The sequence below is a fragment of the Anser brachyrhynchus genome (genome assembly GCF_964034855.1).
Source record: "Anser brachyrhynchus genome assembly, chromosome: 2".
Classification (NCBI taxonomy): Eukaryota; Metazoa; Chordata; class Aves; order Anseriformes; family Anatidae; genus Anser; species Anser brachyrhynchus.
Genome location: NC_137695.1, coordinates 9,278,062 through 9,304,076, shown reverse-complemented (window position 1 = coordinate 9,304,076; position 26,015 = coordinate 9,278,062). Strand labels below are relative to the sequence as shown.

General features: G+C 48.5%; 1 protein-coding gene across 1 annotated transcript; it reads left to right on the top strand.

Annotated features, from left to right (window-relative positions):
• The first annotated feature begins 851 nt into the window (after positions 1 to 851).
• Positions 852 to 14,409, top strand: SHH (sonic hedgehog signaling molecule). The gene is made up of 3 exons (XM_080581222.1): positions 852 to 1,588; positions 6,222 to 6,483; positions 9,838 to 14,409. The coding sequence occupies exons 1-3, from the start codon at positions 1,280 to 1,282 to the stop codon at positions 10,542 to 10,544; spliced, it is 1,278 nt and encodes a 425-aa protein (XP_080437348.1). The 5' UTR covers positions 852 to 1,279; the 3' UTR covers positions 10,545 to 14,409.
• The last annotated feature ends 11,606 nt before the right edge of the window (positions 14,410 to 26,015 follow it).

Here is a 26,015-nt window from a genome sequence, read left to right as displayed (position 1 = left end):
TTAGTAGCTTTTGGAGATCGGGATAAAGACATCACTTGCCACGCTGCATGAGATAACAATTAATTTAACATTAAACTTCTCCCCTTTCCATTCACTTTGCTTGGATCGATCTCTGTTAATTGTGTTTGCGGATGCTTTCAACACTACGCTTTTCTTAAAAACTTAATGACACCCCGCGAGGAGGTGTAGGAGTCTAAAACGCTCCTCTTCGACTTCGAGCAAAGAAACAAAGAATACAGCCCCAGCGTGCTCAGGAGACCATCTATTTTTAATCAGCTGACTTTTCCTGCACTTCCCAAGGTACTACCTTATTTTAAAGCGGGTGGTAGCTCTGGTCTTTGAAGAAAATGTTGCTTGGGTCCCTCCACTTTGCAGTTGTGGGATACAAAGTCAGACACGCCAACTTCACAAAGCTGCCGTCTCCTATCAAACTTGCCTTTTTCTTCCCCCAAAGTAGCCATTTATCAGCTAAAAGGGGAGTGTGTTTTCAAAATGCGTGGCTTTATGAGGGAGAGCAGTATCTCTTTGCAGGGGGCAGAAACCTGTTACAAAGCCACTTAGGTGGGATCACCCCTAAATGGCATTATGCCTCCCCTGGGCTTTATTAGTTCCCCAATACGTTTCTATTTGCACTGTTCCCCGATAATTCGGCATTTTATTTCCCTGCAACTGCCCTTAGAAACTTGCCTTGCACCGAGGCAGCTTGCTAATCTTATTTATTTATTTATTATTTTTTTTTTATTTCACAGAGGCATCTGTTCCCCTTGCTGACAAATGTACCATTCTGCCAAGAAAGTTTTTTTTTTTTTTTTAAGAAGAAAAAAAAAAAAAACAGCGTGTAATTGATGTTATCCCAAGAAAGCGCAATCTCCACCCCTTTCAGCTCCAAGCCCTTCAGGTAAAAGGAAAAAAAAAAATCTTTCAAGAATTTGTTGCCTTTTTGAGGGTTAAAACATCAGAAGACAAGCCTGTCTCGCCTTGGCCAATCAGCTCTCGGCCCTGGCAGCTATAATATAGAACTAAAGGCAGACTCCTCTCACAAGCGTCTTGCTTTGCTACCATTAAAATCAGACCCTTTTTGTCTCTCGCTTGCTGTCTCCCGACCAAACTCCGATGTGTTCCGTTATCAGCGACCTAAAGCCTGCCATTCCAGCACCTGTCTTGCTAGGGATCGGTGGATAGTATACGATTCAGAAAGCAGACAAGGACATAGGAGGAGAGAGAGCTCTAGAGAGACAGCCAGGGATAGGCACAGAGAGCTTTGAAGTAATTGGATTCAATGGACGAAATGCTGCTGTTGACAAGAATTCTCTTGGTGGGCTTCATCTGCGCTCTTTTAGTCTCCTCTGGGCTGACTTGTGGACCAGGCAGGGGCATTGGAAAAAGGAGACACCCCAAAAAGCTGACCCCTTTAGCCTATAAGCAGTTTATTCCCAATGTGGCAGAGAAGACCCTAGGGGCCAGTGGAAGATATGAAGGGAAGATCACAAGAAACTCCGAGAGATTTAAAGAACTAACCCCAAATTACAACCCTGACATTATTTTTAAGGATGAAGAGAACACGGGAGCTGACAGACTGATGACTCAGGTAGAGCCACAGAGATACCTGTATTTGTGTTTGTTAACCTCTCTGAGCAATCCTAAAGGACGCATCTGTCTTAGTATGTTTGAAAGCCCCCCCTTTTCCTCTCCCCCTCCTCCCCCCGCCCCTCCAAACTCGGCTAGTTTCCCCCATTGAATGTAAACCCCATCTATCCAGGACAAGTTAGCAGGGGCTGGAGCTGGAGCTGGCTAGATATTTGGTGGGGGATCTGTGTGATACTTACAGTCATTACCGTGCCATGGCGTTCCCTGTAACTTGGTTTAGCGATTGCTGTTTGCATTTGTCCCCAAGGATGCACTTTGATCAAACGAATTGCATACAGCTCAGAGGACCCCAAGTGTATAGTGACCGCCAGGCCACTCACTCATTATTACAAGCGTAGTCCTCGGTTGGTGCGCCTGCTGACTTGATCTTTTTATTTGATTTCATTTCTTTTTTTTTTCTTTCATTTCATTTTATCCTTCTTCTTCTTCTTCTTTTTTTTTTTTTTTCCTCCTCGCGAGCATATTCTAAATTTAGTAGGCATGCAGTCGTGCACTCACAAAAGGCAGCTGAAGCCGGATCGACCATTCCTCTCCTGATTCCGTATTATATAGCTCGTATTGCAATACCATCATTTGCAATTGTGCCCATCAGAGCGTAAATATATTGATATTTCTTTAAGGATGCTCGCCGCCAATGCTCTGGTACTTCCATAGGGGAGGGACTTGCAACTTATCAGCATTGCATCACCTTCTGTTTTAAAAAATCTGATGGCACAAGGTTTACAACTGGGTAAATATTGGATCTCGGGTGGAATCATATTGCGGAACCATTTTATGCAAAAAGAGAGAGAGAAAGAGAGAGAGAGAACCTCTCAAAGAGTCACCTCATAATTATTATTCATGCTCACCAGAGAGCTCGGTGAAGTCAATTGCTCTGCCAATCCCGGAGTTTCTGAAACTACATGCAATCTAGGCACTGGAAATGGGTTTCCTCCAAATATAGGTCAACAGCGCTTTTTTAATATTAATACATTTAAGCCCCACCTTCAGCGCTGGAACAGGACTCGCCTGGAAGGACTAGGCGGGGAGTGGACGGCGAGGGGGTGTGCGTGTGTGTGTGTGTGCCGGGGCGGGGGGGCGTGGGGGGGGAATTTCCCAAACTCTCCCCGCTCCTCGGGCCTGATTTTCCGCACGTTTGCCGGCTCTCCGGGGGGCGAGGGACCGGCGGCGTCGGGCACCATCTCGTGCCGACCACCTTAAATCGGCCGGTCCCCGGGAGCGCGGCGGCGCGCCTCGGCCACGGCGCCACCGCCCGCCCCGCCGCGCTGCGCTGCGCGGCTGCGGAGGAGCGCGGAGCCGGGTGCGCGGCGCTGGGAGCTGGGCGGGGGGGGGGGGGGGGGAGAGCGGTGCTGAGGGCTCGGGGTGCGGTGCTGGGAGCTGGGAGCAAGGATCTCGGTGCTCTCCGCTCGGATCGCGGTGCTCTCCGCTCGGATCGCGGTGCTCGCTGCGCGCATCGCGGTGCGCGGAGCATCCCCGGCCCGGCGCTGCGCGCCCCCGCTGCGCGCTCCTCCGCCCCCCCCCCCCCCCCCGTGCGAGCCGTGCGGGCGCATCTCCCGCATTTTCAGCTCCGCTGAACTCCTCTCGCCCATCGATCGCGCCGCCTCGGCTTTTCCCCCTTCCCTCCGCAGGGAGGCTCCGCGGGAGTCGGGCGCCCGCCGGGACACGGCGCATCCCTGCGCGGCCGCGGCGGTTCGTGTGCGGGGGGCGGCGGAGCCGGGTAGGGGGTGTAGGGCCGGGAAAGTGGGCTGCAGGGCCGGGAAGGTGGGCTGTAGGGCCGGGAAGGTGGGTTATAGGGCCGGGGAGGGGGGGGGGTTGGCAGCAGAGCTGACCCCGGCCCCGCGGCTCTCCCCGGCTCCGCGGCTGGCCGCTTTCGGCTGCATTAGCTGGCAGCGGCTGAACTCCTGACCTTCTGTCAACTTCCCTCAGACGAACGAAACGAAAACAAATACTTTTTTTTTTTTTTTTCCTTCAGTGCCCGTGCCTTAGACACAAAGGGGGAAGCGGGCTGGGGAGATGAGGAGGGGGGGGGGGGGGGGGGGAGAAGGGATGGGGGTACCCCGGAGGGGTCGGGGGCGCAGCCGGGCCCCGGCTCCCCGAGACGGTGCTGGCAGGGACTGGGGAGGGGTCTGGGGACAGCCCCCGAGGTGCCGTGTCCCTTTTCCCTCTCGTTAAACCCCAGCCCCGCACCGCCCGCTTGGCCAGCCCTTCAAGCATGGAGAGATCTTCCCCGAATAGTATCGTTAAACTTGGAGAATAGCTGCCGAATGCATTAGCCGCTGGTTAATATTAACTCCGGAGGGGGAAAGAAAAAAAAAAAAAAAAAAAGAAAAAAAAAACGCAAACAGAGCTCGGGAAGTCAGGTTCTCAACTTTGCAGGTGACAACAGCAGTTTGCTGAAGGCTCCCCCTTCCTCCCCCCCACCCCAGCCATTGGCTGGATCCGGCCAAGAGATAAGGAGGCCGGGGCAGTATGATAAAGCTGGAATTTGTATGAAATAAACTCGCAATCTCGCGTAATGCAGGCACACAACCGGTGCGTGATGTGAGGAATTTAGAGATCAACTTGGCATTTAGGAAGCCCACCAGGTTGTTTACACTGACAGGTACCTGTTAAGTGTTTCCTTCAAGCAATTCATTTGTGAAGAGATTAGGAGCTGGCAGGAGAGGGCTTGTTGAACAACTTTGCCTCCACACAAAGCGTTAGTGGAGGCAGCCCTGCTGAGCTTCACGGTGGCTGAACAGAATTGGGCTTGATTTGTGGCACACGACCCAATGAATTAATAAATAGTCTGGGCTTCACGGCTTTTGACTCCGACAATCCAGCTCAGGCGGTATGAAAGGGAGGAAAAGTCCTTTAGGAGCTCCTTTCTGCCTCTTTATCCCTCCCGGAGCCCGGTCCTTCGCCCCTAAATAACTCATCGGAGGAGCCCAGCCATCCTCCAGGTGTGCGAGGGAGGGGGTAAAAAAAAAAAAATAGGGGGGTGAAAAACGAAAGTCCAACTCAACTTCCTCGTCCTGCTGGGCTTTGCTGCCGGGAATTGGGTTGAAAATCCCCAAACGCCCGGCTCTTTGCGTCAAGAGCCAGGCCGGAGAGTCCAAAGTGAAGCCGCGATTGCGCTCGGTATCTCGGCGGGAGACGCGTATTGCTGGCATGGCTTTTTTTTTTTTTTTTTTTTATGGCCGTGATATATACACACGGCAACTTTCTTGTTGAGCAACCTTGTCACGTCCCTAAAAGCAGTGTCGCCGGAATAATGGCCGGGCCCGGCCTCCTTTGTGGTGCTCGGCGGGCCGGGGGGGCTGCGGGAGCCCGGGGGGAGCTGCTGGGGCCACGCCGGGGACACCCGTGGGTTGTTTTCCTCTCAAATAAAAAAGGGGAAGGGGTTGGGGGCAGTTGGCCACGCGTGATTTTTTTTTTGCTGATGTTGTACCTGTAGCCGAGCGCTTTTCAGAGCTTTGGGTGCTGATTTCCCGTGTCTTGGGGCTGCCAGCCCCTTCCCCTGCAGAGAGCTGCCCTGGCCCCGCTCTTGGCCAAGACACGAATCCCCCTAACTTTTAGGGTCTCATTTAGAGCTCACCCCCTCCACCTCTGCATCACTTCCCTCCCTTTCCCCTCCTCATCTCCCCCCACCCCTCTGCACCCGCCATCCTCCCGGCCCCTCAGGACCCGCAGCGCACTGTGCAGCCCCAGGGGAGGCAGAGGCCTCAGGAGGGGAGAAGGAAAAACCCTGCGGTGCTTCCCCACGGGGCCCGAAACCTTTCCCTTCCACACAAAGGCTCTCGCAGCCCTCGTAGCATCCCCGCCTCGCCTAACTTCTCTGCTTGGCCCTCCCTTGCTTTCCATCTTTCCTCTAAGAGCTGTGCTCTTTCTGCCGTGGGTTTGTTCGTATTTCGAGGTGAGCTCGGATGTGTGTTGAAGAGGGATGAAGGCTCCCAGCCCGTACTGCTTTGAGGGCTCTAATGAGCGATGGGCAAAGGAGGAGAAAGAAAAAAAAATAATAAAATATATATGTATATATATATATATAAATAAAAACACCCCTCCCTCCAGCGCATAAAGGCAGTTAACATGTACTGAGACCGCTTTCAACACAGAATTAAGCCGAAAAAACCCGGGGAGACACGCCGGGGGGACTTTGAGATGGCGAGCGATTGCTCTCGGCAGAAACTTTGCTCTCGGGAAGGGGACAGGGCGCTCGGCGGCAGGAATCTTCTCCCTGCGGGTGGCTCTGAAGCCACGCACCCACGGCCCGGCGCCAGTGCCGGGGAGGGGGCGGCTCCATCCCGGCCCCCGCTCCTGGCTTTTCACCCCCTCTTCCTCCCGTGCCCCCAAGTCTCATCCTCCTTCCTCCTCTTCCTCACCTGCCTCCCTGGCAGCGGGGGAGGAGATGCTCAGCCCGCCCTGCGGTTCTTTTTGGGGGGGGCTACCGCTGATTTTGGCTAGGGAGGGAGGGCAGGATGCGACCTTGGGGGTGCAAAGAGTTGTTTTTTTTTGGGGGGGGGAGTGGTGGGGGATCAGGGCTTGGCTGCAGCAGTGTCCCCGCAACCTTTCCCTGTGTGCCCGTGTCCCCGCAGCGCTGCAAGGACAAGCTGAACGCCCTGGCGATCTCGGTGATGAACCAGTGGCCCGGGGTGAAGCTGCGGGTGACCGAGGGCTGGGACGAGGACGGCCACCACTCCGAGGAGTCGCTGCACTACGAGGGGCGAGCCGTGGACATCACCACGTCGGATCGGGACCGCAGCAAGTACGGCATGCTGGCCCGCCTCGCCGTCGAGGCCGGCTTCGACTGGGTGTACTACGAGTCCAAGGCGCACATCCACTGCTCCGTCAAAGCAGGTAAGACGGGGGGGACACCCCCGGGCCCTTCTCTGTGCCTCCAGGTCCCCCGTATCCCCGTCCCCATCCGCCCTGCCCGCCCCGCACCTGCCTCCTCCCGCCTCCGAGCAGAGGGGGTACAAAAGAAAGGAAAAAAAAAAAAAAAAAAAAAAAGCTCAGCCAGCTGCAGCACTTTTTGACAGCGTTTTCTTTCGCCTGTTTGTTTGGCCAGCCTTCCCACGAGCAGCCACACACCCTTCTCCCACCGTGGGATTTTGTGCTTTCCCCATCCAAAGAGCGTGCTCGGCACAAACAGCCGGTGGCCGTCTCCAGCCGCCCCGCTGGCTGCACGCCTTCCTCGCGATCGCTAATCTCGGAGCGAGAGCCGGCCAGGAAAATAAATACATAACGTGGTCCCCTGCCTTTGCCGGTAGCCGCTAGGAAATTCCCAGATGCAGATACAAACACATCTCGTTTTTTTTTTTTCCCTCCCCTCCCCTGTGCTTACAACGCCACACGCTGTCTCAACCCGGGAACAGCTCGCAAGAAATCCCCAGCTCGCAGAGTTGCATTTTCTCCGCGCAGTTTGGCACCTTTTTATTTATTTATTTATTTATTTATTTTTATTTATTTGAGCGAACCGGTTGGCGAGTGCCAGCCGCCGTCACCACCTCCTGCAGCTGGAGCGCGTTGTAACAGCATCCTCCAGCCTGGCAGAGCGCTGCGAGTGTCAAGAAACACTTGGGCGCAAAAGAAAATAATGGGCTTTCTCTAAATATAGCCGTTTACTTCGAAACCTGCAGCCCCCATGTCAGGGATACCTGGCTGGCCTCACCATACCTGTCTGTAAGTGGGGTTCATCCCCTCGGTGCAGCCTGAAGCCGCCCAGACCAAAGCAGGACCTCTCCAGGCCCATAAGGACTTTGTCTCCACAGCCTGACACCGCTTTTGTTCATCTCCCCACTCCTTTCTAGCCCAAAGGGGTCTCCGCAAAGCCGTCAGGGTTGTTGTGGTATGAAACGTCCCTTTCAATAGCGAGGATGGGCTTTATAGCTCAAGGTGTCTGATTGTGGCGCACAAAAACCTTCTTGCAGGCGGCCACCCTAATCCACCTCCATGTATATTTCATAGGAGAGGAGCAACCCCGAGCTGCTCATTGAGATTCCGCACACGCGGACTTTGGGGTAACATTTAGTGCGTGTCAGGCAGGGTCGTGTGACTGTACCACGCGGGTTGCGAGGGAGCAGGCTTGAATTCCACCCGCTTGGTCTGGTTTCACACTGTGGAAACCTCGTTTCATGACAGAGCATCTTATGAGAAGATTAAACCCCCATAATGGCAGGCAGGAAGATTCTTTATCTAGATCTCTGTTTGCAAAAAGTATGATCCCAGAGACTGGAATGCAAAGAAGAGTTCCCCCAAGGCCTGAATTATTGTCACCAGGACAGAGGAGGGAGAGGCAGGGGTGGTAAAAGGGACATTGATAATGCACCACAGCAAGTATTTAGAGCAAGCTTCTACATTTAAAATTCAAATACACATCTTGAGTGCCTTGGAAAAGTGGCTCTGCTGTGCAAATAGTGCTTGGAAGGTCCTGGGTTTTTTGGAGAGTATGTGTGTGAATTGGCACATAGGGTTTCTGCACCTGAACAAATAGGGAGGGGGAGAAAGGGGGGGAAGAAGCTGGGAAAAAAAATGGAAGTGTCCTCTCTTCCAAGAGTGTCTGCATTTATTACATGAATCAGAATGACAATGCTGATCCTTTATTGGATTTTAATTAGAGAACCCAAACAAGCGCTGCTCAAAGAGGCAGATTTTCACACCTCTGCCAATTCACTGGCATGTTTGTAGAGCTGCTACACTACTAGATCTATTCATCAAGTCCCTGAATATGCAAACAAAGCTCAAGCCAGACCTTTGCTGCGGGCTTGTATGAAGGTGTAGTTTGCTAGTGGAGGACTCCACATAAAACACATAGCTTGTTTGTTGCCATGTCCTCCCTGAAGAGGCCTTGGAGATCTCGCTGCTTCATTTCTGAAGGAGAAGTGATAAAGTCGTTAGCAAATCAATAACATTCTAATTTTCGCCCTTCCTGTCCTTCCTGAGAAAGTCATTAGGAGACACTCCAAGTGTTTATTTAAATCATAATAGCTCCAGCACCAGCCACAGAAGCAAAATATAAAATCCGACTGCCTTTAGGAGATAAATTACCAGGACTCTGAATTGGCATAGTGAGTAACTGGGAGAAACCAAGTGAAGGCAAGGGAAGGATCAGGAATGTTGATGACTGTAGCAAAGGCACTTGCTGCAGTGACATACCATGGGCTACAGCCCAATGTAGAAAAAATGAGACCCCGCAGTCCCTAGGCTAAGTTTGGAAAATGGAAATGGTCCTTTCCAACCATACTGCGCAAGGCTAAACTTTCATAAGGGAATTAGCAGGAGACACTTTAAAACCTTGTTGCTATTTCTGTTTTGTTTAAACCTACAGTTATTTTTCCTGCTAGTGCTCAAAAGCAACATTGGTGGCTACAGCATTTAGTGTCAAACCTCTGAGTAGTTCCAGCAGCAAATGAACACGTGAAGGAGGTGCTTGTGTTGGGCGTAGGCATGGGGATGCCCTAGAACCACCGTTCCAGGACAGAACCTTGCTTTTGGTGGGGTGGGAAGGTGAGGGAGAGGCTTTTGTTTGGGCAGAGGAGTGAACAGAAGTCCTGGGGACTGCAGGGCAGGTGTGTTACCAGGGATGGGGTGCGAACCCCAAAAGATGCTGTGCTGAGTGGGAAGGCAGAGAGAGCTGGGGCAGTGTTGGTATAATGGCAGAACGGTGAGGTGTGCCAGCCATAGGAGGAGGGCTCGGCAAATCTGGAGGGTCTCTCCCTGCTGTTTTCCATGGGAATAAAACACAAACCAGAAAAAGACACCCTCCTGCCCCGTGGTGTTCACTGCCTAGGAGATGGGCTCCTTTAGTATGAGTTCCCTGAGGGCACTGAGCACGGGGAACAGCCCCCCAGAGGAGGAGCGACCTCCTTCCAGCAGAGCCGCTCTGCTTTGCAGGCCCATGAGTTACCTGGCAGCAGCTGTCAGGCACAGGGCAAACAGCACCCACGTGAAAAGCTCCTCCTGGAAAAATATTTATTCCGGAACAGCTTTTTCAGCCAAGGTGTTTTGGCCAGTTTGCCCAAGGAGGCGAACGCGACTGACAGGCTCCAAAGGGAGGCCCACCCGGATGGCCATGGCATTGTGTTGGTGGAAGGGGACTTTTGGGGCTGGCTGAGGTTCTGGAGATGTTTGGGGTGGGTGGGACCTATGGGTGGGACCCACGGGTGGGATCTGTGCCCGCTCTAACCCTGCTGTGCCTCTCTTCTTGCACAGAAAACTCGGTGGCGGCCAAATCTGGGGGCTGCTTCCCCGGCTCGGCCACGGTGCACCTGGAACACGGCGGCACCAAGCTGGTGAAGGACCTGAGCCCTGGGGACCGCGTGCTGGCGGCCGACGCCGAGGGCCGGCTGCTCTACAGTGACTTCCTCACCTTCCTCGACCGCGAGGACGGCTCCCGCAAGCTCTTCTACGTCATCGAGACACGGCAGCCCCGGGCCCGGCTGCTGCTGACGGCGGCCCACCTGCTCTTCGTGGCCCCCCAGCACAACCAGTCGCAGGTTTTGGGGCCCGCCGGAGGCCGTGCCCTCTACGCCAGCCGCGTGAGGCCTGGCCAGCGAGTCTACGTGCTGGGCGAGGGCGGGCGGCAGCTGCTACCGGCGGCCGTGCACCGCGTCACGCTGAGGGAGGAGGCGTCGGGGGCCTACGCCCCGCTCACTGCCCAGGGCACCATCCTCATCAACCGGGTGCTGGCCTCCTGCTACGCCGTCATCGAGGAGCATGGCTGGGCCCACTGGGCCTTCGCGCCTTTCCGCTTGCTCCAGGGGCTGCTGGCCGCCATCTGCCCCGGCGGGGACGCCCCCGTCACCGCCACCGCCACCACCGGCGTGCACTGGTACTCGCGGCTCCTCTACCGCATCGGCAGCTGGGTGCTGGATGGCGACGCGCTGCACCCGCTGGGCATGGTGGCGCCGGCCAGCTGAGAGCGGCCGGAGAGGGACAGAGACGGAGCGGGAGGAAGAGAGGGAGAAAATGGGGCTGGGGTGTTTTGGGGGAGGGCGGGAGGGGAAGGAGGAAAAAAAAAAAGGAAGAAGAAGAAGAAAAAAAAAGGAAATAACCCAAATGAAATGGAAAAGGAAAAAAAAAAAAGGAGAAAAAATTGCATATTTTTAAAAAAGAGCACGGATTAAGACTTAAAAATAATAATAATAAAATAATAATAATTAAGTAGAACAGTCCAAAGTAGACTTTAAGGGAAACAAAGACCCCGGGAAGTTCTGTTCCGTTTAGTTTATAAATATATATATATTTTTATTTGTGTTTTTTGTTGTTGTTTTTGTTTTGTTCATTGTTTTGTTGTTGTTGTTGTTTTTTTCTTCCTCTCCTGGATATTTATTTCTTTGGTATGTTGAATAGATGTTTTAAATGATATGAACCGGACCTTCAAGAGCCTTAAATAGTTTCTTTGATAATTTATTATCATGTGAACTGTACTCACAGGGGAAAAAAATTATTTTGTGAGGCCGAGCAAAACCGCGCAGAGTCTATTTTTCTACATGTCACGTGTGTCCTGACTTTCAGAAAGCAAAATTCTGTACTTCCCCATCTCTCCATTACATTGCTCCTTCATTTCAGTGAGTCTAGAGTAACAAGCAAGCAAACAAAAAGAAAAAGAAAAAAAAAAAGAAAAAAAAAGAGAAAAACTTCATGGGGGTCCGTAAATTATATTTTTATACACAGAATTGTAAATTAGATTTTTTTGAGAGATCAATACTTAACTGAATCACATTTCATTTTTTGAAATAGTGTAAAATATGAGAATATATTATTTTAATTTAAATAGTTTCAAATGTAACGTCATTTCCTGTATTGTTTTCCATGTCTCTTAAATATTTTGCTTTGTAAAAAAAAACACCATTTGGCCACGTTCATGGAAGTCAAGACTGTTACACAAACTTTTTATTTGCAAAAACCGTAAGAAACTTTGTTATTTTTAACTTCAAGAAAAGTTTATTAGAAAATAATATTTTTTAAAAAGCGCACATGGCGGCAATTCTGTGACGATGGAGACGGTAGTTTGTACAGAGGGGAGAAAAGGATGTTTTGCATTAATAAATTGAGAAATAACTGCTGTAAATTTACTAAAATGTATTTTTGAATATTTTGTAATAGTTTTAATAGTTTTATAGAAATAAAATGTGCCATGCACAGTCTGGTTAGTATATAATAACTAAGAGTTCCTGGTGCATCCCATTTTTTTCTTTTTTTTTATTTTTATATTTTTTTTATTTTTTGGCTTATTGGTTTAGGAAATATAATGCCTACAGGAGTGCCCATTATTTTATTTATATATGTTGCTTATAACTTTTAATTTTGGTACTTTGAATAAGGAAAGAGATCCATCACATCGGCTCATAACCTGGAACCTGTTGTACTAACAGTAGAACCTCACTCATTCGCACTAACAACTGGGCAGATTTTTCCCTTTTCCCTCACCAGCACCCAGTCTCCCCGTCCTTGCTCAGGCAATGTTTCCCCTCTTCCAATTTCAGCGCCGGGTCCTCATCCTCCTCCCGGTCTGATCTGGATGCTGCGGGCAACTCTTGATGGATTCCCAAGGGCTCTAAACCCTTTGAAGCAAACTAACCTGAAGGCAGGCAGCTGCATTCACATTGCAGCACCTCCATGGGTTTGATTAGCTTTAATTTGCATCCCCTGAAGACGCCTACCTGGGGAGCTGGCACTGGTTTTGGTGAATTAACTGGGATTCTTGTTGCTGATGCTGAAAGAAGGATCTGGCCACCGGATTTCAGTGGCCACCTTGCCTGAGTAAAGATGTAGGGCTTGGGGCCACCAGGAGAAGAGCAAAATACCCTTGGTCAAAAAAAAAAGGGAACAAAAATTGCTCATTTATACTGAGAGCCATGCCTTAGTTGTAATGCATCCCTGTCCACCCTCAGCCATGGATTAGTGAATGCATTGGAGACATATTTTAGGAGGAGGGCGAGGAGGCCACCCCCGTGCCCTCCCACTGGAGCACAGCTCCAAGCCCACCAGGAGCTCAGTTTGGGGGTGCTGATCAGTGAGGTTCTGCTGCACTGTGTGTGACCCTCTCTCCTCCATGGAGGCTTTTCATGATCCCTTGAAAAATTTTGCAAAACATTTTGTGTCTGTGTCTGAGACAAGACCATGCTGGAAGGGAGCTTTCCTTGAATGTCTTCTCACCATTTCTTCAGTTTCCATTACTCACTGGTTTAGGATGTTCACCCTTTGGGCAGCACTGTGCTCCAGAGATGTGGCCGTGTCCTCCACCGGGATGGAAGGCAGCTCCGTGGTGTTCAGATGTCCTCCTGGGATGATGCATGGAGGAGCAGTGTGCTCTTCTGTGATCAAAGCCTGGGAGTTTCTGGAGCAGTGATGGGAGGCGGTAGCCAAGCCTGGACACGCATACAGCCTCCAACAGATGGATGAAAAGAGGTGGTCTCTCTTGTTCCTGGCAGCCTACAGTTGAGGTCCATGTCCTCCCGTGGAGCTTCTGGAATGGTTCTTGGTGGTGGCCAAGGTAGCCAGATGTCGGTGAGCCTGCCGGTGACGCTCACAGTACAGCAGTGCCCATGTGGACTGCCGGGATGAGAGCAGAGCCGTGGCCTCGGGCAGGGGACAGAAGCTTTGCACTGGAATGGGGCAGCCAGCTCGTGCTGAAGGTCAGAGGAACCTCTACTCCAACCTTAGAAGGAACTGGATTTGTCCCTTGGGCAGGCATGCTTGCAAGCGAGAAGTGATTTGGGAGCCTGAAGACCCTCTGACCGCAGACTGAAGCTGCAATCAGCTACTCCATCTCAGTAAATGTCATCCTCTGCAGCACTCCAGCCATCCCTGGGGTCACCACCACAGTGGTGGCAGCGGTGTCACCTCTCAGTGGCATGGGGACTGTGCACTGCAGGTACCAGGGCTGGGACTCTGCCACTTCTGGGTCTTTAGGGGCTGCTGGTGCGTTGAGGGCTGCAAGCACGGATGTAAAAATACGGACATGGAACAAATGAGTCTCTGCTTTTTTAAGGGTTTGTCCCTCCTATGGCAGTGTCAGGGCTTCTCGGCTCTCTGATCCCTGTCTCTGAACAGTGGCTGCCATTTTGTAAGGTCTTTGCTCTCAGAAAATGACAACGTGGAAACCTACCTCCTCCAGGGGTCGTGCAGTGGAAGCATTCAAGGATATCAGTGACAGAATGCAAGCCATTGGTGTGGGGGCTGCAGTCCAACCAAGATGAAAAAGACCTGCCAGAGCATACCCCACGCTTTGACAGAGTAGGGTACGTGCCCCAGTAGAGACCATATCAGATCCCACCACCTTTAATCTCCACCAAAAGGCAGAGCTTTACAGTGTAAGAGCAGCTCAGATGCCGCCGTATGCTAGAATCAACCCGTTGCGCCGAGTAAGAAAACGCAGCGCTGTGCTCCATCACACGTGTTTCTGGTGACTGTACGCCTCCCTCTCACCATGTATTTATTACATCTCTTCCCAAAACCTTCGGCACATCACATCTGGATCACCTCTCCGTGGCACGCGGTACAAGTGCTTTGTTAGATGGACCAATGCAACCTCTAGCTACAGCTCTCGTATGAAGGATGTACTGTCGTAACCTTGTGCAAAACGTCTAGGAGATGTCACCGTCCATTTTCAGGGTCCGAGTATGGCAATAGTTTGTATAAAATGTACACATAGTGGTGGCTACAGAATAGTTTATGACTAAATACATATCTATTACTGTTAAAAATAATGTATCAGAATGTACTTGAAGCTATTATCCTTGTGCTCTGTCGTCTGAATAATTAAAGAAATTACAGAGACTTCCTGAAAAGTCTGTTATGTGACATTCAGCTCTCCAGCTTTTCCCCTGGTGACACCGAGATGGGAGCTGGGGCATGGGGTGCCGGTCCCGTGGGGCTGCAGGGCTTGGCATGGGAGGAGCTTCCCCGACAGGAATTCTGCTTGGGCCGGTCTGTGTGATGGTCTGCTGTTTACCTGCCAAATACCCGGTGGGTGTGCAAAGACAGCTCATTTGTCAGGGTTTGGGGGGAGAAAGGGAATCCCCCATTGCTAGCCCTGAGAGGCTGCGTGAGCTTCCCAGCCTTCCCTGTGAAACCAGCATGAGATATGACCTTAAAGAGACTGGGGCTATTTTATGTTTATTTTAATGTGGTCGGTCTTTCACACAGTGCCACACGCTCATATGCCGGGTAAATCAACTGAGGGGAAGCAGGGAGGTGGCAGTAAAGGAGGATCATAGCAACACTGCAATTAAAATCCAAGCCATGCACTAAAGTGAGCCAGCTCCTGCATGGCCAGGTAGCTCTCTGTGTCGTCACACACAAGAGCTTGCTTAGCTCTATCTATCTATCTATCTATCTATCTATCTATGAACACACACACACACATATATATAACATTATTACCCACATATTAAGAGCTCAGCATATCCTACTGGGCTATAAATACGTTTACATTGGCCCTCCTGAGCATTTCGCGTCGAGCTTAAGTTGGACGGGCGATGTGAATCAGCTGAGTTTGGTGATAATTGGGCAGCAGCTTTGCAGCTCCAGTACGACATATATTTCAATTACAGGGGGAAGGAAATCAGAATGAGCATTTGGTTTTACTCATTACTGCGAGCCATCAGGGACCACTAGATTTCCTAAGCTTTTGAAATTCTCTCTTCAGCAGTTTCTGCTTTAAAACTAGTGCAAACTTCGCCATTAAAAAGAAGAAAAAAAAAAAAAAGGTCAATTTTCCATATACAGAACACTTCATAGCTTTCAATAGAGCTGTGTTAATGTGATCCTTGGCCTATGCAGGTTGAAATGGAAAAAAATAAATAAAAAAAGAAATCATTTTTTAAAAGTGCCTCTTTAAAGAAGATGGGATTTTCTCATATTTTGGTGGGAGCAGGCACTGTTTGAGCCAAGAACATTTAATATCATTTTTAATGCTTTGCCTTTGAGGTGTTTAGTCTTTCTTTGCATTTAAATAATTTTGAGTTTCAGGACTGATTGATGAAAAAAAGTGAGCAAATGCAGGAAATGTGGTTTTAATAATACTGTCCCGGTTGCAGAAGAATCAAACGTGGCATTCAGAACAGGTCTGGGAGCACAGGGAGCTGCGCTGTCACCTTAAAGCCCAGCGCAGGGCCCTGTGCAACTTTTTTGTTCCCTTTTTTTTTTTTGCAAGCCAACTCTCTGACCAGATATTGCTGCAAATCAAGAGTGAAACCACAAGGTCAAGAAATCTGTTTGGGGCAAAAAAAAAACATTTGTTTTGATGGACCGTGACCTAAATGTGAAATAAATATTAGATTTGCTCAGTTTGGTGTAAAGAAATGTCTGTTCATATTACCGAGGAGAAGAGGTGACAAGGGATGCTCCGTGTGGCGTGACCGCGGAGGGTTCCCCGGCCGCCAAACTTGTGCCTGGCTTTCAGGGAAAATATCACTGCGCTGTTCCAAGTCTGGAGTCTTTTGATGGCATTCGCTGCAAGGGAGCGGATGATAAATCTGCATGCAATTACAGCAACATCCTTTCGGTATCATCCACACACAGGCACTATGTCACAGACCTGTCACAGGGTTTCGCTGCGTGCAGGAAGCTTATTTTACAAGCAGGGTACAGCTCAAGCTTTGGCCAGTTCAGAGCATTAAAATATTTCATGAGTTTTTTTCGAACTGTTTAGGCTGGAAGGGGCCTCTGGTGGTCCCACGTCCAAAACCATCTTGTATGGGGCCAGCTTAGAGCAGGGTGCTGGGGGCCATCTCCTGGTGGATCTCCAAGGATGGAGAGCCACCACCCCTCTGGGTAGCAGATATAGTTCTCTATGATAACATTTTGCCTAAATACTGTGTACCATGTTCTATCTACCAAGAATCTCCCTTTATATTCTCTTCTGGGGGAAAGAAACCCAAGAGTTAAAACAATATCATGTCTAAGAAATGCCAGGTTTAAAATCTGGGACATTCAGAGGTCTGCTGAGCTGTACTGCTCCCACAGCCTGAACCTAGCAGAGAGAGCAGAAGCATTTGCTGGGGAGAGCATGGCTTGCCCAGCCAGCCTCCTCTCTGTAAGTCAGTCCTGCTTTCTACAGCAGTAAGCACTGCTTTTAATTATTAGGCTGTGATGAATGCAAATAAATATTAGTCTCGGGATTGCTAATGAACAGTTCTCTTGGAACAGTCACTGGTTTGGTGCAAGCTTTGTTAGCTCTGCCAAATGATGCCCTTTCTACTCTGTAAAGCTTCGAGAAACAGGAGCATAATAAATGTGCAGTATCAAACAAGTCTGTTCTGGCATAGTATTTGTATGAATAACTATTTTGTGCGAACACCCGTGGAAGCTACGGGGTTCACAGGCATCAGAAAGTCCAACTGACATTCAAATATTTGCAAATAATGAATCATGTGATCCCACAAATAACAACAAACCAGCCTGCTTGCTTTCATTGAGGAAAATGATTATGAATCACTGTGTACCGTGGGACCAATCCAACAACCACCAGCGTCAAAAGGAGTCTTTCCACAACTTCAAACAGGCAGGGAGCTGAGCTGTGTTTGCTCAGCTTTGCTCAGTGGATCCCTCGCTTTCATATCGCACAATTAAATTATAGAATTTATCAGGCAAGTCGGAATTTCCTAGAGCAGCCAAGAGTGGGCAAATGTCATCTCCTGACTGCATATGTGCAGCTCCCACTGATGTCAGTAGGGTTATGTATGGGCAAAATGAGGTCAGGCTGTGTTGTCCTACTTTATGTGCCCTGTGGTATTACACTCAATTAAGTTTGTCTCCCAGGACGCAGCTTCCCTCCCACTTAAGTCACCAGGAACTTTGTCACTACGCAGCAGCGCAGGAGAAGGCATGAAATACTGGTCTTTCATCCAGAGTGCAATGAGGTTTAACTTGTGGAGCTGCTCTTTGAAAAAGGGGGGTTACATTCTGTAGAAAAAAAAAAAAAAAAAAAGAAAGATCCATGAAATCACAGCGTGGGGCATTTTCTAGAGAACGTAGCAGCATTGCAAGGTCCCCCGCAGTTTTGCAGAGTGTGGTGTCCTCAGCAAGACCTTCTTCCCAAGGCGTCTTCCCTGCCCAACAGCTGCCCAGAGTCCCTCGCAGAAAGAGCCTGAATATTGTGGTCAACACCTTTTAGGCAGTGCTGCAGAGTCAGCCACATCTTTTGTGTGGGTGACCACATGCTAGGCTACTTTGAGGATATTAACCACTGGTTATGAAGTGAAACTATAAATAGCCATAGGAATGCCAGCTGAAGGAGAAAGCAGGAAAAATCCCTTGGTGCAGAAAAACGTGTTGCCAAAATGATGCCGTGCTTTGAGGGCTGTGCTTAGTCCTTGCCTCCTTGGTGGGGTTCCTTCTGATTTTGATCAAGTGGGTTGTTCTCTCTGTGCCTTCAACAGAGATGTGCAGAAAAAACACCTCCAAAGATAATTTTCTATGGTCTGTATGATCAGAAACACAGTCATTCAGGTATCATATGGTGACTTTGTGTCATTCTGAGGGATGTCCATAGGTACTGTGAAACCCAAGAAGATTCACTTCTGCCATACACAGACACATACCTTTGTGTAGCAGCCTATTTGAAAGCCCTCTTATTTATATATTGGTTAGAAAATTGTGTTTGATTTTTAAATCTCTCACAACTGCTGTTTTTAAGTCCCTTCTAAATACTTTTGTAAAAAAAAAAAAAAAGAAAGGATAGCTGACTTGTTTAGAGATATTCAACTTTGCACGGCACGTGTAATCACGAGGAGGCTGCAGAAGGCAGCAGTCAGCTCGGGGCTAAGACACAATTTTGGCTTCCAGTTGTGTCAGTGGGGTCAAAGGGAACAATTCAGCTCCCCCCAAAGCAGGTACCCTCTGGCTGGCAGGAAGGGTTTGGGTCGTCCGAATCTCCAAGGACTTCAAAGGGATCCACGACACCAAGAGCTCACCTGCAGTTATGTCAAAACACAGTTGTCCTAACTCGGAGCTGAACCTGCCCCAGCTGCTCTCCCTTTTCCACGAAGGCTGTCCTGTGGGGTGCTGGATTGCGTTTAGGGCCTCCTCGGCTCACCCAGTGCTCCTGGCACAGGGCACGCACTGGATTTTCCGTAGCTCCACGGGGTGGCCGGGCGTTGACGAAGCCACCCCTCCAGCTGCACCCACAGCCGGGGTAGGCCCAAACCCCAGCTTTCTCAGGGGCCAGCCCTGCGCTGTGGGATGGGCTCAGGACTTCAGAGCGGCCACAAACCTCAGCACCTCTCTTTCCAAGAGCGCGGCACGCTTGTTCAGCCTTGCCTGCGTTGGTATAAACACCGCGCACGTACTGTGTAGTTAATTAAAACTATTCCCACTCAGTTTTCCCCGGGGGGGGGGGGGGGGGGGGGAAGGAAGGGAGAGGAGATGGAACCACTTGGGAGAGGTGCTCGTCACACCGCTTAATGCGATCTTCAGGGGGAGGCACGCAGCACCGCAGAGAATAAAGCTGCCGAGGCCTGAGAGAGCACCGTGGAGCACGAGGAGGCCTGTCTGTGGGAAGAAATGTCCCTCAGGCCCTGTGCTGCCCAAGGGAAGAGGTGGTGTGAGCTTGGGAGAGAAAACAGAGACCATCCTCTCTGCAAGGCTGGGTAGCACGCATGGAGGCCTACCCTGCCACCACCTAACTTCATGCTCAGGACCTTCTGGGATCTTGGGAGGCTCCTGTCCTCCAAAAACCCAGCTTTTGGGCAACTTGTGTAAATGGCAGAAGAAGTCACAGGCTGCTGGGCATGTCCATGACATAACCGGCGCTCGGCCTGGGTGACTCACCCCCGTACCCGGAGCCTTCCCAGGCTTCAGACGGAGAACAAAGGCAGCCTGCAGCTCCCCGCGTGCCCGCAGAGCCGGGTTACTCACCCAGACACCAGGAAGTCGCTCGGGCTTTTGTTTTGTGGTGTGGATGTGCAGGGGCTCATTCGGGGAAAGCAGCCTCCCCGGTCAGTGTTTCCAGAGCTGTGAATTGCTTTTTCCAACGCTGAGCAACCTGGCACTGAGGCAGCAGTGCTGCCATGGGACAGACACAGCTGGTGCCACCCCACTGCTCCGTCAGGTCCCCCCCTGTCCTCCAGCAGATGCTGAACAAGATCAGGTGCAGGAGAAAAGGTGAAGCCTCGTGGGCAAAGCAAAACACGCATAAACCAACTGCACCTAGCAGTGGGCAGGGTGCTGCTGCAGGTGATGATGTCTTGGGCCCTGCTGGGGACCGAGTGAGCATGGGATTCAGGTACTTCCACTGCACACCCCAACAAGAGAGCTTGCAGGATAGGGCCCAAAGCAGCCCAGATGTCCAACATGAAATAAATGTCACATTTCATGCTGTAGGTTCATCCATTTCCAACAACGCAAGTTGTTGCTTCACAAAATTAAAAGAAGTCAAGCCTGGGCTCCCATTGGACTTGATCACAGCAATAATGTATCACAGGGAAATGTTCTGCATGATCAGGAGAAGTTTGGTGTTTGGTTTTTTTTTTTTCTTTTTCTTTCACAAAGGAAATAACTGCACTTCAGTTATCAACTGTGTCTGAGAAAGAAACACAGAAATACTATCACACCTTTGAGTGCAACAGAATAGGCAGCAAAATTAGAATATTTTCTTGCAGATTTATACATCAGAGCTATTCTTTTCCTATTTATAGGGATCCTGACAGGACAGAACTATTTACTGAGAGTTAAATAATGACATCTGTTGTGATGAATATCAACTCCAGTGGAAGCTGTTTCATATTAAAAAAGAAACTCGGGGCCAATTTTCCTCTTGATGAATATAGGCACAGCTTTATAAACTTCTTTAAAGTTTCACCCTTTACACCAGAATAAAACCCAGCCCAAGTAGCTTATATAAACAAGCACCATACACATGTGCGAAGAGAGTTCCCTTTTAAGCAATGTCTCGCTGAAAAACAGAAGAAAGCAGAAACCAAGCCCCAAACCTTTTTAGGATTCCCTCGTTTAGATGGAATCAAAGTGACCTCTAGTGATTCGCTGCTAACCGTGCAGCCGTGAAGCACCGAGCAGGAGTGGTGTGATGCTGTGGTGGCACTCCTCTGGTCTAAACACCATCAAGACCTGATTAAAGATAAATTACAGCAGTTAGTGGCTGTTACAATGACCATCACGAGTATTCAAGTATAAAGTGTTTTCCAAAACCCTACTGGTTCTTTTCATGCAACTCTCACACTGTTAAAAGAAGAAGATTGTTTTTATTAGGCCATTAAAAATAAGCAACGCAATGAATTTATTAGTAACTTATCATCCATGTGTCTTCTGGCACTGCTGACGTGCTGTTCTTTGGGAATAGGCAGGATAGGAAGTGCGCTAGATTTGTGATTTAACTCGTTTGTTCCTACTTTTTGGAACAGTCACAGGCTGATGGCAAAATTATTACCAGTTGTTGTGCAGCGAGTGTGGGGTGCAAGGCTGGGCAACAGAAGGCAGATTTTTACCTTGGCAAGGTCATCCTTCTTCTCCCAAACAATGATTTTTTATTATTTTTATTCTTATTAAACAAAATCATAGAGAAAGGATGTTTCAGTTAATCAGCAGTGCGGGAACTATATCAGCCACATTGTGTTGGTTTACCGTGAAAATCAATAGAAAAGGGGGTAGAAATGGGATATCGCTGGGGTCACTCCCTGGTAAGAAATCTTCCAGGCACAATGCAGGGAACTCAGCCAGTAGTGAGACAATGTTAGAGTGCTCTAATATGCCCCAGGGATGTGTCAGGGCTGGAGTGGGCAGCAGATGCAATCGATTCCTTTGGCATGGGAGGTAGGGATGGGCACAAAGGAGATGCTGAGCTGTGCTGTGACTCAGAATGCAGATTTTTGATAAAATATATCTTTCACAGGTTGGATGCATCAATCTCAGCACCAGAAATGGGTAAAAACCAGGACACTATTTTTTCTAGGAAATATTGCCCGACTGCTTTAGTTTCATATGTGTTTGGAAGTTCATCTCCAGCCTCCATGTTATATTACCATCTACAGAATACATCGCTCTGCATCTGCAGGAAGATGCACAAGAACACTTCTTCCCCTGTTGGCAGCTCTCCGTGACGGTCATGCATGGAGCAAATCACATTTTGACTGCTTTCCAGGGCTGCTCTAGCACTCCCTGTAATTTTTGTGGAGGATCCGCCGCAGCCATCATAATGAAACTCGTTCCCTTGTTGTGGTCAGCACTACTTTCATCACGCATTTGCAATAACGCTCCTTCTTCTTCTTCCTTTTTTTTTTTTTTTTTTTGGCCTGTATTTGTCAGCGCCTTCCTCTCCTACCAGCAAGTGTTAGTTAAGACATTCCTAGAATAGGCTTCAGAAGGACTTCTCATGGAAATGAGGCATTTCACAAGGGGTGTCGTTGGACCTGCCAATACCACGAGGGATGCTGGGGACCCTCCTGCCATTCTGGGGTGCCCACGGTGTAAAACTTTCCCTGTTTTGGATAACTGCTGCCTGGATAAATGGCCAGACCTAGATGTTAGGCTGCTGTTAATGGTCAACCTACAACATCATTTGCTCAGGAACATCTTCTGAGTAAAGCCTCCTCCATCTGGGGACAAGAAGCAACTTGAATGAGTAAAATTACGTGTGTGTTTGTCCAGGCCTTGGAAACTAGCCAGAGAGCAAGGATTTGTCATCAAATAATGAATCCAGCTAACAGAGAGACCCAGCCCAGGCTCTTCTCTGCCCCAGGAAACTCTCCTCAGAGCCACGGCTCAGGTGGCAAGTACCAGGTCTACTCACAGGTCTGTGTTAAATAAAATATGGCTTGACACGTGTTTGCTTTTAAGGCTTACAGATGGAAATATTATTATTGCTATTATCATTATTATTATTATTATTATTATTATTGTCAGGAGGAGCAAATCCAATAAAAACAGGTAAGAAGAAGCAAGGTGCTCATTGCAGGATGATCTGGTACTAACTCTGGATTGTCTAGATGTCTTTATTGGTGTTATAATCAAAAAAACATCTTTCTGTATTTTGTTTAATTTCTTTCACAAAGAAAGACACTTGCACACTTTATTAAACTCCTTCTACATTTTATTTTCATTGTGTATAAAATGATATCATTTTAATGAAAGGCAATAGCTAGAAAACCACATTTTGTCTCGAAACAGCCCCTTTCTGGTAAAGAACCATTTCCTTATTTTTAGAGCCAGAACTGTGCTAATCTGAAGTACTTGCACAGCCTTTGAGTCCCAAACCTGAAAGCTGTAAAAATATAATTTATTTTATACATGCTGCGGTTTTATTTTTCCAGCTAAGGAATGAGAATACAGAAGCTGGTTTCACTTTTGTGGTCTAATAGGTCAGTGCAGATTTACCATTTTAAACATGTGCAGCCATAAATACACAACAAAACAAATTGCTGCTGTTGCTGTGATCCAAACCCCAAATTAAAAACAAATACAAATTAGAAATCCCCTTTAGAAATCTCATCTGTCTCAAGCTGCTGAAATATCATCTTGATGACAGAACTTCTCAGATAACAATGGCATAATATTTGGACTTTCCAGAGCATTTTAACTAAATCTCTTTGTTGTTTGTTTTCAATATCCAAATACTTCCAGGCATTTTTAAATTTCTGACTCTGTGAACCATGTGATTGCATGAGAATTTCAGATTATAATGTTATTTTCTTTCCAAGTTAGCTTCCAGCTTTCAGCATTTGCAGAAATAATATTAAGAAGAACCTGAAATCTAGAAGACCAGGAGGCAAAAATAAAAAATCCTTGAGCTTAAAATGGTCCTGTATTTATTTCCTGGTAAAGTTTGCACAGTTGAAGTTGGCATCGGGAGACGAACAAGAAGTAGCACAGTGGAACATTTACATTCTGCGATGCTGGGAGCTACAGCGAAGTATGAAGCAGCCGCCTGGAAACCAGCCAGCCCAGTTTAGTCTATCTACGGGATGGTAGGTCACTCTGGTCCTCTTTTGAAGGAAGTAAAACCCGATGATATTTCACATTTTAAAACATATTCACAGTTTTCTGAAGGAAAGTTTTACTAAGGAAAGTAGGCTTGACGACTTGTTCCTTAAAAAAGGTCCCACCAGATTTATTGGGAATGAAAACGACCGTGGAATACAGGAAAAGAAACAACTCAAAGAGCCTGGAGAAATGAGCAGAGAGCAATGTGCTCCCACTGACCTGCTGAAACGCTATGCAGAGCTTCATTTTCCCTGCTCTGAGAGGAGATTTTGAAACATGGGAGCAGGGAGGATGGGTGCCAGAGGAAGGGCTGGTAAAGGTCCTTGTCCCCAGCTCGCCAGGCAGGGGATTCCACGTGGATCAGGTCACAAACCGGTACCAGCACACAGCCCCCTGTCTCCAGTGGGGCCATGCAAGCTCCAAACAGATTTGGGGAGCCAAAACAAACAATAAATAAATAAAAAAATAAATAAATAAATTCTGCAAACAACCCCCTGTACTTTTTGGGATGATGATGTCCTCATGTATTGCCCAAAAGCATCTTGAAGCCCTGTGGAGGTGTTGAAACTGTGGGTTATACCTTCCTGAGCTGTGTCTGTGTTTTAGCCAATTTTGTGATATCAATCGAGTGTTGAAAATATGTTTGTAGCCCTCTTTTTGCACTCCTGCAAAAGGCAAAACAAGACACTAAGGTCAGCTGCAGATTGCACTCCCAGAAACAAAATGGCAAGAACCGAGCATCAGAAGACCCAGTCTTTATGGAGTTTGTGAAAATCTAAAGGAAAGTTGTCACAGATCAGGTTTTGTGGCTTTGCTTTGCATAGGAGAAAAAGCTAAAGGTTCTTGAAACATCCTGATAAAGGTGAAGCTGCGCAAGAATAATTTCACTTGCTCTGCAAGGAGGAGGGGTATGGCTTCAAAGTAACTGCGGCACGGCTTAAAAAGTGCCTTGCCATGGTTTTTAGTAGGATGCTGATTCTGAATGTGGGAGAACAAGAAAAACGGTTAATGATAATATGGGTATGGGCTGAAAATGACTGCATCCACCATGGAAATGAAGTTTGTTCTGTAACGCAGTGAAAACATGAAGCATTTCTGTTCTCTATCCAAGAGCAGGAGGGAACCAGCAAGTGAGATGGCACGTCCAGGAAGGAGGAATTTAAACACGTCCATCAAATTGGCTGCATTGGCATCTGACTGGCCAACCGCAAAGGTAGAAGCTCTAATTTTCAATATGGAGAAAGGGACCTGAGCTATCACAGAGGTCTTGATCTCAGTATTGCACAAGAAAATAAAACAAGTTTTAGATAAAAGAATGATCAAAGATTAAGAGCCAAAGAGAAAATGAGATATATAGTACCCGATTGATTGGGTTGGGTTAATGCAGAATAGTTCTTTGATACTGTAAGCAATTTTATTTTATTTTTAGACAGAACAATTGATCTAAGAAGTATTTGCAATGATGTCTCATTAGTATATGCTACCTAAGCCAGAGAAGATGGAAACAAGTGTGAGAGCTGCAGGCTGCGTGATGGGGGCTCACGGTGAAAATGGGAGGAGGAGACAAATGGTTTTACTCAAGCATCGATCCTTTCATGGGTCTATTTTAATACTCCTGAAAGAAATTGAGGTGTGCCCTGTGCTGGGTGACAAGATGAGAGTTGCCATCAGCAATAAAGATGACCGAAATGTTGATCAGGAGCAAAGAGGTGACCTTGAATGAAATAATAGAAATGGTATCAAAATGAATAGCAAGAAGTGTTCCTTGTGCACTTAATGAGTAAAAACAGTTATTCCTATAACTCACTGGAGGCAAAAGAGGAGAAAGGATCCTACTTGCCTGACCCACCCCCAGGTAACAGTCAGGAACATGACATGACCGTGCAAATGCTAACACAATGCTGGTTGTATCGGGTGGGGTATTTCCAACAGGGTTTTAGGGAACGCTTTGGGCAGCAGCACATACACATGGGAAGGGAGGGTTTTGAATTTCTTGGTGCTCTTGCTCAGGATTAGGATGATGTGATGATGACAGGAGGTCGGAAGGGATGCTGGATGTTGTGAGCTCTGAAAGATGAAGGCTTTCATACACGTTAGCAGGAGTCAGCCACACCAATGGTGCAAAAATAAGCACTCGACAATAAATTATGTCTCCCCAGGAAATCCACCAGTTGCACAGCTATCTCTATAGCTAATTACTTGTTTATTTAAAGCAGAGTTAACTTACACTCTTGTGTCTGAACAGATTGTCTGACAAGCCCACCCTATGGGTATAGAAGCAGAGGTATGAGACAGACAGACACCCATCCCCTGGTGTGGCAGTGCCTAGGCAGGTTCAAGCACTGCCAAAACGGGCACCCCAAAACCATTAAAATGCCATGGGGAGAGCTGGGGGGGCTCGGCTCTGTCTGCTGGGCCCTGCTACCACCCGCTCTGCCTGCAAAACC

Bases quoted from the DNA above. Each gene is read 5' to 3' on its own strand.
- SHH (XM_080581222.1), top strand. From the start codon at position 1,280: ATGGACGAAATGCTGCTGTTGACAAGAATTCTCTTGGTGGGCTTCATC. The intron at 1,589-6,221 runs GTAGAGCCACAG...GTGTCCCCGCAG, and splicing joins CTGACAGACTGATGACTCAG to CGCTGCAAGGACAAGCTGAA. The intron at 6,484-9,837 runs GTAAGACGGGGG...CTTCTTGCACAG, and splicing joins CCACTGCTCCGTCAAAGCAG to AAAACTCGGTGGCGGCCAAA.